At 40.1% G+C, this 10,082-nt stretch overlaps 1 protein-coding gene across 2 annotated transcripts; it reads right to left on the reverse strand.

Annotated features, from left to right (window-relative positions):
- Window positions 1–2,381: 2,381 nt before the first annotated feature.
- LOC123964885 (SH3 domain-binding glutamic acid-rich-like protein 2) lies at window positions 2,382–9,477 on the reverse strand. 2 transcript variants are annotated; one of them, XM_046041553.1, is made up of 4 exons: window positions 9,082–9,477; window positions 5,185–5,370; window positions 4,628–4,708; window positions 2,382–2,914 (listed from the first exon to the last, which is right to left on the reverse strand). In XM_046041553.1, the coding sequence occupies exons 1-4, from the start codon at window positions 9,124–9,126 to the stop codon at window positions 2,900–2,902; spliced, it is 327 nt and encodes a 108-aa protein (XP_045897509.1). In that variant the 5' UTR covers window positions 9,127–9,477; the 3' UTR covers window positions 2,382–2,899. The 2 variants fall into 2 exon arrangements, with proteins under 2 accessions (XP_045897509.1, XP_045897508.1); XM_046041552.1 differs by lacking the exon at window positions 2,382–2,914 and having other exon boundaries at window positions 3,901–4,708; window positions 9,082–9,475.
- Window positions 9,478–10,082: the final 605 nt, after the last annotated feature.

Here is a 10,082-nt window from a genome sequence, read left to right on the forward strand (position 1 = left end):
CCTGACAAACAGGATGATCAAAACAGGAGAATCTTCACAAGTTGAGAGGCAACTTTAAAACAGAGGGACTCTTTAATTAAATCTCTCCAGTTGATTAAAACACAGGAAAAAAGAAGAAGAGGTGAACTGTTACATTTGAGTACTCTACTACCAGTAGAGGTGTGTGCACCTTTTGGAGTAGGCAATCTAGCCACTCTTGAGGAATAACCAAGAGTCTTGTCTGCTGGACCTGTAGAAGTGTTATTTTATTTAGGATAGAGAGATGCAGGTATTCTATGTCTCTAATATTCAATAATTGTTGTGAGGGTGTGGGAGAGAGGCAAGAGGAATGTAGACAGCAGGATGACTTATGTGGTTTATTTGATGAGAATGGCTTCCAAGCAGATTCAGGCAGGTAGGTTCGGGTGACAGATGCACAAAAGCAAAAACACAAGGGAAAACAGGAACATAGCAACTAGGATGAACTGGCAAGGGAACAAAGGATCTGGGCTGGTATATGTAGTGAGTGACTGATAAGGGAAGTGAGAACAGGTGAGCAATTAAATGAGGAAGTCTAACATGGGAGAAGTTGGTTTTTGAGGTTTTCTGCCAGAAAGTCTTTAGGAAGTCATCTGACATAGCATTAAGAGTGACTGGTGTCATAATTTTGTTTTTCATAAAATATATACATATTATTTTAATTCACTGCCACAACAGTCATTACTGTGTCAGATTCATCTGCCGTTCCTCCCTCACCTGCCTCCACTTGCTCTGTTTTGTCTGTTTACATTTGCAACAGCCCTCGTCCTTCCAGCATTGCAATCCTCAAATGTCCGCTAGCTGCCACTGCAGTTTCCCACTCCTGTGCACCAAATGACTCCACCTTCTGGCTGATCAGCAACTCAACACTACTTTGCCCCTCATGTTTCCAGTCTTGTCTCTCTCCCAATGATCCCTTTCCCTGTTCTTGACTTCTGTTTAAGTTTTCCTTTCCTGATTTGACTAGCTTCATGTTGCTTACTGTAAGGCTGCCTACAAATTTTATTTTCCCCCACTCCACCTGTCCCTGGAGTCTGTACTTAAGACCATTCTTCTATATGACACCACTTAAGAAATACAGAAAATGTGTTCACCAAATTTCACTTTCAGTTGGCAATTTGTTTTCTGCATCAAAATAAACCAAATGACCTCTCCACCACTGCTACAATGGGGCTTCAGAATGATTCTGTCAAGACAAAGGTGTCAATTTTTACCTTCAACTTTTGTTTAGACTGATTTCAAATATGCAAACACAAAAATCGCTACCTGAAGCAAATGTAACATCTACATGAAAAACACAGTGAAGAACTGCTTCGTTGTGTGAATTACACATATAATAACGTGTCAGCAAATCTAATTCTCATGAGGCTGTAACAGAAAAATGCCACAATTAACCACAACAGGCAGAGAGATGTAACATAAAGCACATTTACTCTGTTAGCATTCGAAACAGGCGTGTTAGTGTCCATTCACAAAAAAAATCACAATACAGTCATCACATGATTTGACAGGATACAACGCAAAATAGGAATGTCGTTGGTGTCAACAGTGACAGAAATACACTGATTTGATTGATTGTCCCCTGCAGTATATGATTGAAGTAAGTGAAAATTACATATCCTTTCACATGATGGCATGACATTTAGGGAGGAATAGCTGATGCTGGTGTATCTGTTTATGTGTGTCCATCATGTGTAAACATAAAGGAATTAGTCAACTGCCCACCCATAATAATTTAATAAGGGAGAGAGACAGGATGCTTAGTGTTGGTATTTAGGGAAACAGAATATAGAATACAGACTGGAGGACAGGACTAAGAACTGGCTGTGACGTGTCAATCACTGTCCTAACAATCATTTCCTAACACGTAAAACACACAGAGAGCAGTGTGCTCACATTTCAGCATCTGTTTACTCAGACATTTGGAAATATAGAGAGAGAAGGGGAGACAGAGCAGAGGAGGCGAAGTATCGATCTGTCTTTGCAGATCTTTGCCACTCGATTATCTCTGCACAATTAACTCTAATTTCTTATCTCCTGTCCTCTGTCATAAGACCCGGAGTGAGATCTGTGACGTGTACTCCTGCAGCTCATGTGACTGCAACCACGCCTTGTCTGTGGAGGTCTTGAATAGAGGATAAAGCTGGCGATTATCTATATTTTTCATGTTGTGAACCGATCCCATGATAACACCAAAACAAACAACGAGTATGTCTTATTCCTCTGTGCCAGAGGGCTCCAGTGTTGTCCAAAAATGATTACAAAAGACATGAATGAGCCACTCCTTTGCACTCTGTCACATGTTCTTTCATTATTTGGGACACAGAGGTTTGAGTCAATCTGAGAGCACCAAATGTGTGCTGCCTCTCAGACCCCCTCACTTAACATTGCCTTCATTAACAGCTGCTGATTGACACGTATGCACACAGGGACACACACACTAAGGCATGAACATACACAATACAGGTGTGTATTCAGGTGACTTGTGATGCGCTGTTGCACCTGATCACTTCTTCCCCTTCCACTGTATTGTATATCGACCTAAAGCAACTGGTCTACTGATGGAAAAGCTGCTACATAACCTTCTAGTTTGCACAGACTATGCTACAGACAGTGCTTATGCCTCCATCATAAAGCTGATCCCCTTCTTCTGTGACTAATTATCTGTTGCCTCTTGAGAATCAGACATTTCTTGGAGACTTAAGTGATGGTGGAATGTTGTTTAAAGTCAGGAGAGGTCATACAGGGTGAAATCCGTGTGGTCTGGTGTTCGGCGACAAGCTGGCATTGTGGCAGAAGGAACACGTCAAGTGATGCGGTTTAAGTCCTCATAACCTTTAAAGGTTCCCAGGATGTGTGACATCCAGCAGTTTGATCTAGGCTATGACTCAGAATCCTAGATAAAAGGGAATAGAGATTGAACAATTACCATCAAACCTTCTCTCCACACCACACATTATATGTTGTATAGCCCGACATCTCTGCTAAACATCAAAGTATTTTCCAAACTGAATGCATCTGCAACATCCTGATGGATTATACGTAATCAGATCTCTTTTAATTTAGTTATCCAATCAACCACTAGAGGATAGACAGAAAAAGAATGTGACCAGGGAGAAATCAAATACATACTCTTAAGTGATAAGTGGAAATGAGCTCCTTTGATGTTTGACAATTGAATCATCAAATGTAATTTTGTATCCTTTCAAAAGCAGCAATGTAGTTTAGTTCCAACTACCATGTTCTACTACTCAGTTTTTTCTGAGCATGATTTACTCTATCCATTCGTCGATGTAGGCAGGGCTGGACTGATCAGGCATACCGGGCAAATGCCCGGTGAGCCGACGCACCTTTGGGGCCGGTGTAACTTAAATTATTTATTTATATAACGTTTTTTTTTTTTAAATGGGCCAACGATCGGCCCATAAAGCATGGACAGCGGCCCATTGGGTAATTTTCTATACTGACATTGGGCTGGCCCAATCACATCTCTTACCAGCCCCCACCACCTCTGCTCTCTGTTTATGCGTTACGTGCCACAAAAAAAAAACATTCTTCGGAGGAGGCTGCCAAATGCACGAAAATAACCGATATGTTTGATACAGGGGCTGCAGTAGCTTCATCATCAGCTGCAGTACCCGACATAGTGAAGGCACGTGAAGGAGTAAAAGAACTGTGGTGGCCACTGCCACACAGAAGAGGAAGTATGTGAGAGTGAAACAGAGTGACAAAGTGACCGTGATGGGCCGAGTGAGAGAGAGAGCAGGAGGAGTGTGGAAGTGAAGCGGTAAGCAATGGCGTAGCTCAACCTGTAGGAAGGGAGCAGGGGAGGGAGGGTCATTTACACCATCTGAAACCATCTGTTAAGCAAAAAATAATAATAAGCTACCGATGACTGCATTATATTTTATTATATTTTTACATTGTAAAAAGACATTTACAAAACAAATTGGTGCAGAAAATGTCTCCAGAATGCAGGAAATTAAGTGTTTAAAGATCAAAATCTTCGGGGGGAGAACCCCCAGACCCCCCTATTCAATATTTCGATTAGAAATATAATATTTTTTTTTAAATAGTATCTGTATTAAAACATATTCTTTTCTTGTTGTCATGGACACCAATCTTGTGCAATGTCACGTCGCCCTTAATCTGACCCCCTAAATGGAAGGATGGTGTATTGGTGAGGGGTGTCCAACAAATTCTGGTTAGCCGCCTCGGCCAAAAATGCCAGGGCCAATTTTTTGCCCCAGTCCAGTCCTGGATGTAGGAGCTATGATTATCTAAATTCTAAGAGGATACAGCAGATAAATCTTGATATTTGTAAAAACAGATTGAATGGAGGAGACAAGCCCGCTGGATCTACAAATATATGGGACTTAAACTGACTTTCTTTGTTATCTAGTAAGGAAAACGGATGTGCATGAAATACCAATAAGTTATGAATCAAAAGCATGAGTGGCAGAAACAAGAGCTGCTGATCCAGCATTGTGGCGAGATGGTACAGTGTTTGAAGATGTTGTCACTGTCACTGGTTTATACCAGTTGTTGTTGATGTGTGAATTCATCCATTAGTGTTTATGTGTCACACAGCCTACATACTCTCCCTTACTTTCACTGAGGGTTGGGAACTGAGCCCAAGGAATGCAAACACAGTGTTGTCCTCCTTTGACTGGAAGAAGTCTTCATAGTCCTGAGGGGAAAGACAACCAAAAAAATGAGGATGTTGAGTGTTACATAATCTCAACAAGTTTGAAACATGGTTGTAAACATCCCTGCTAAACAGTCTGTCTACTGCTGCTTTCGTTATAATTCAATGGCCATGACATTGCAGAGTAATGTTGGATTACCTTGGCCAGTGAGAGTGACGGCAGGCAGAGCAGATAATCTGCCCCATCCATGAAAACTGGATTACGACAGGATTACAGAGTGGCGTGCAAAGTGGAGTGAAACTGGCAAGCTCTAACTGATCAAAATCATTCACCAGTATAGTTTGTACCTTGTACTGATGTACATTACAAAAATACCGTAATACAGAAAGAGGTTCAAAACTTTCCAGAGCCACGAAAACGAACAAAAATAACTTTTAACAACACTGTCTGCAAGCGTACAGAGCTACCTAATGGACGGTTGCTCATTAGAAACAAATTCAACAAATACCCATCATACCCCACAGTAGCGATCCTCGTTGAAGATCTGTGGAGGCAGCGGGTTGCCTTTCTCCGGCTGCTTGTCTCTGGGGATGTTACGATACATCCAGAGCCTCTGCTCCTCCAGCATGGTAATGTCTACTTCCTGGAAGCTAATTCGATTGGCCTCCAGGAAACCTACCACTGCCTGCTGATGCTTCTTTACCTGGAGAGGTCGAAAATGAATAAAGGAAAGACAGAGGAGGGTCAGTTTGGGAGAGATAGAGAGAGATGTAAATTAAAAGAAGAAAGAAAAATGATAATAACTTTGCTACATCAACAGGCTAATGAGCAGAAGGGAAGAAATGTACATATTCCACATAGGTATTATAATGCTCAGATTGCCTTCATGTACGCAGCTGCACAATGTACTGGATGTGTGTATGGAATTTCCTTTGCATTTCCTATGAAATACTGTAAGCTGACACCCATCGAACCAGAGCAGGGTTGCTGTCTCACTCACATACACATGTGGAGGCACTGTATGTATTCACTGCCTGGTAATGGGGACAAGGATTATTGATTAGTAGAAGCTGTGGAGCTTAGATTTACAATCTGAAAGCTGACATCCTTTTCCTTTACAGTATGTTATGACCTCTTATCACATCAAGACAGTTTAGATTTCAGGACTAGAGGGTGAAATGAACAAATATTATCTATTGATGAATCAATCACTTACTACTGTTGTTATTATTCTTTTCTAAAAGTAAAGTGAAAAGTGTTTCATGTTTTCTTTTCCAGTTATAGTCAATGTGATGGATGCAACAGCTGCCTACATTATTGTCTTATGTGCTCTGGAATGATGAGTGTTTGTGTACAGGGAAAGAAAAAAAAAAAAAGAATACCAGGGATAATTTTAGAAGCCAGAAAACTCCCATGGAAGAGAAGGTCGTAAACACAGACACACAGTCCACATTCTCCTCTCTATCATGATGTTCATCCGTTTTAAAGAAACAGACGCAATTATGATTAGAATGATAAACTAATTTGCACAATTAGCTAGGACGCAAAGGTAAAAACAAAATCACATTTACTGAATTTGTTTTGTTCCCTATCTCCCTTTATCGTTTTCATTCACACCAAACTTGTATTATTTCTAAAAGCCAGTTATTCAAATTTTGTTTAGAGCATGAAATCATTTCACATTCAGTATCACCATCAAGCACCCTGTACTTATTCATTAATGTTTTCTACTTGTAACAAAATCCACTATCCACTTTGTTTATTCATTCATTCTGTTTTGTTTTTATCATCTAATGCAACCTCTAATGATGACTCAAAATCGGTCAATAGAGTTGAGCATTCATTAACATCATAAAAGGGTTTATTATTCAAAACTATTTGAGGGGCAAGACAGTGTCGACACATACAAACAGGGGCTTTTATTCTGTGGCTAAATACTATCATTTATCATCCAGTACCCTGAAAACATTGTTTCTATGAATTCTGCCTTTGATTGAAAGGATGAAAAAGGAAAAAACTGATTTTAATTAAATGATGAATGAATGAATGCCATCTGCCCTGTGTGCTTGTGTATGTAAGCGTTTCATGTGTGTTTATTATGAAGGTTACAATGGAGCTATTGTTTTACCTTGAAGATAGTAAGGGATTGTTGTTGCCAGTCTGTTGGACACACCAAACAAGACTAGGCGAATAATTTGTCGGGTCTTTCTAACAGTGATTCTCTGTGTGTGGCCATAAAACAGCTTCATCTGGACTCTCACAAGAAAGTAAATGAACTGCAACGATACTGCCTGTGTGTAAAGTGAAAGATACCTCTTTATTTTGGCCAAACGTTGAAACTCCAAACAGAATCACCGTTGGGTTGTGGTCTGAGTCTATACTGTATGTCACACTGCTGGTCTCCAGAGTAGTATAAATGATACGACCTTCCTCTTAGCTCAAAGCCAGGCAGCACTAGGCTAAATAATGAAAGAGGTCCCCGCAGTGAGGGTGAGTGAGAGTGTGTGTCCGTAAGGGGTATGGATGAATTCAGATTTTTGACTGTGTGTGCATATAGGAATAAAGACATATAAACACTCACATTACAGAATCTAAGTATGTATGCTTTGTTCTGAAATGTAGGGATTATCTGGAGGTTAAGACTAATCTTTTAGTCATGGACAGAGAGAGACAAAGGGAAAGATGACTTGTGATTGAAAAAATAAAAAAAAAATACCCCCAACCTGAGCAAAATTATAATATATAATGATAATTAGGAAATTTGAAAAACAGCGAGAAAATCTAATGGGACTGAATTTGATATAGATGAGTGGGGGATATCCTAATTTGCATTTTATTCTGTGGTGATGATTTCCGCCCCACTAATCTGCTGTTGTTAAGCTGTGAACTGCTCATTTTTATGGGGACACTGTAGTGTTTTGATTATTACTTTCCCTTTGAGTATTTTTCTGCTCATATATTCTTGCTTGTGTTGCACCTGTGATCATCTCTTCACTAATCTTTCACAGTATTAATCTTCCTCTTCCATCTCTATCTCACACTACTATAGTCTCTCTCTTTTTTTTCTCCACTTGCCTGCTTCAATTTCATTTTAAATCAGCTGAGGGAATTTAGCCTCACCTTTCCTCTTTATTCAGTCACTTGTGATTCAATTCAAAAACATTCACAGTGAATTACAGTCACATGAGCTCCACACTCACTCGAATAACTGACCCAAATGGTGTACCTATTCAAGCGTGTCTGAGTGTGCTTTGTGTGTCTGTGTGTGTGTGCGTGTGTGTGAGTGAGAGAGAGAGGGGGCGAGAAAGTCTGTGTGTTTTGAATGTATGTGTCATAGGATTAAAAATAACTCCTTTGTAAATGCTCAAAGATCGTATTCTACAGACGGAGCATGATAATATAAATATTACTCATTTGTCCCATTACCTAAGTCTTGAAGCATTCACGCAAGAGTGTTGTTTGATGGTTTTCTGCTTATACCCAATATCAGCTGGGCCTTCTCAATGGCATTTGCCTGTTATTTCCCCAAGAAGCACAACAGGACAGGGCTGCTACCAATGCAACATCTGAGAAGCAGAAATGTTCTGTTGAAGAAGACCCCCACTAAATGGCCTTCTAATTAAGTATAGGCCTACTGACATAACCCAGTGTTTGGAGTAAGACCTTCTGCATATTACTGCTGTTCGGTTGAACCACTCCATAGCAGTTGAACAAGTCAGACAAGGACCATCTTCATCAAAGTAATGAACGCTTCAGACTAGAACAATACCTCTGTCCTTTTAAGGAGTAACACTACTCTTACTGAATATGTGTTAAATATCTGTGGGTCCCCTGCCACACACATTTTCTGTAAATATTAATGTTTGGGAATCTTAGGAGTTCTGTTTCATTTAATTTACTCTTTTTGAGGTCATAGTTAATATAGAGTGGTGTTACTGTTATTTTGTCCACCCCTGAACATCTTAGTGCAAATGGACAACTCATGGCTTGTTTGCACACTTAACATGTACTTTCTCTGCCTACAGGAGGGAAAAGTTTTATAAGAATTTGTTATTTATAAAGCTTTTACACAATGATGCTGCAGGCCATTATGGCAAAACATAACAACACTGTAACAGGTGGAGCTGACACATGCATCCCCCATAACACATGAGAAATCTACCTTGCCAATTAAAAATATGCATCTTAGTTAGTTCGTGGACTGCCTGCCTGTCTGTATGATGCGGATTACTTTCACTGCTTAATTGTGAACAGTCTGAAGTCAATGAAGCAAACACTCAGCCCAGTTACATAACGTTAATGCCAATAATCACTATTCGGTGAGCATAAAGATTTCCACATGGCTTTGTAATATCACTGCATTACTTACATGCAACTGTCAACAAAGCTTGAAAATATATTTGCAAACACTCACCGCAACAGAGCCAGTTGAAGAGGCGACGTAAACCTTGATGACCATTTTAATCCCAAATTGATGCCAGACAGTCGGCAAACAATATGTTCGCTGGCAGCGAGTCTCGTTTATTCCCAAACTAACAAGTACAGATTTTAAAATACGGGCTGAGTTTTAGTTGAGCGAAGACACGCGTCTCCAATGTTTAAACAGAGCCATGATAATAAAACAGCGTGGGTCCCTGCTGACTGTGGCGCTCAACAATCCTCACTGCTCAGATGCAAAGAGACATCGTACAAAACTCTTGACTTCCGGTACATTTCAAAATAAAACAAACAAAGTGTTTACTCCAGGAGGATATTGTGGATTAAATCTGACGTTCAAATAGCCTATATATGGTAAATGTAGTTTTCAGGATTCTTGTAGTACCTTGTGGTGAGGATCATGCTATGGATCCAGATTCAGCCGCACTTACATCAATAAGAATCTAAGAAAAAAAAAAGAATTTGCATCAGCATAATTTTAATGGGCATTGCATAGCACCATGGAGAAGAAACCATATCAGCAGCTGGGAATATTGCAAGTTTTGTGACTGGAAGCCACCCATTACCAGATAATATGCTATATCTATGTGCACATACCTTTCATGATATCTCAAACACCAAGCAAATTGTTGGTGATGTCCGTGTGCCTTGCAACACATTCGCTGCTGAAGACATTGCAAATGGACCTATCCTAAAAACTTCAGCACAATTGAAAGATGTGTAAATTGTGTCTGTTTTTGTTAAGCTTGCTGTCCTGTTTGTTTATTCTTGTTTTGTGTATGTACACTCCATAACCAGAAACCTCCGTTTCTTTAACGCTACCACTCACTGCTTCCCTGGTGCCACCACAGCTGACATTTTAAAAAAACTCCAGGACCTAATGCCGTCGCTCCCGTCCTCCATCACAAGAGTGATAGTCCATGTCGTAACAAATGACACAGCTCTTCGGCAGTCTGAGCTGACAAAATTAGATTTTAA

This window comes from Micropterus dolomieu, unplaced genomic scaffold (assembly GCF_021292245.1).
Source record: "Micropterus dolomieu isolate WLL.071019.BEF.003 ecotype Adirondacks unplaced genomic scaffold, ASM2129224v1 contig_6065, whole genome shotgun sequence".
NCBI lineage: Eukaryota > Metazoa > Chordata > Actinopteri > Centrarchiformes > Centrarchidae > Micropterus > Micropterus dolomieu.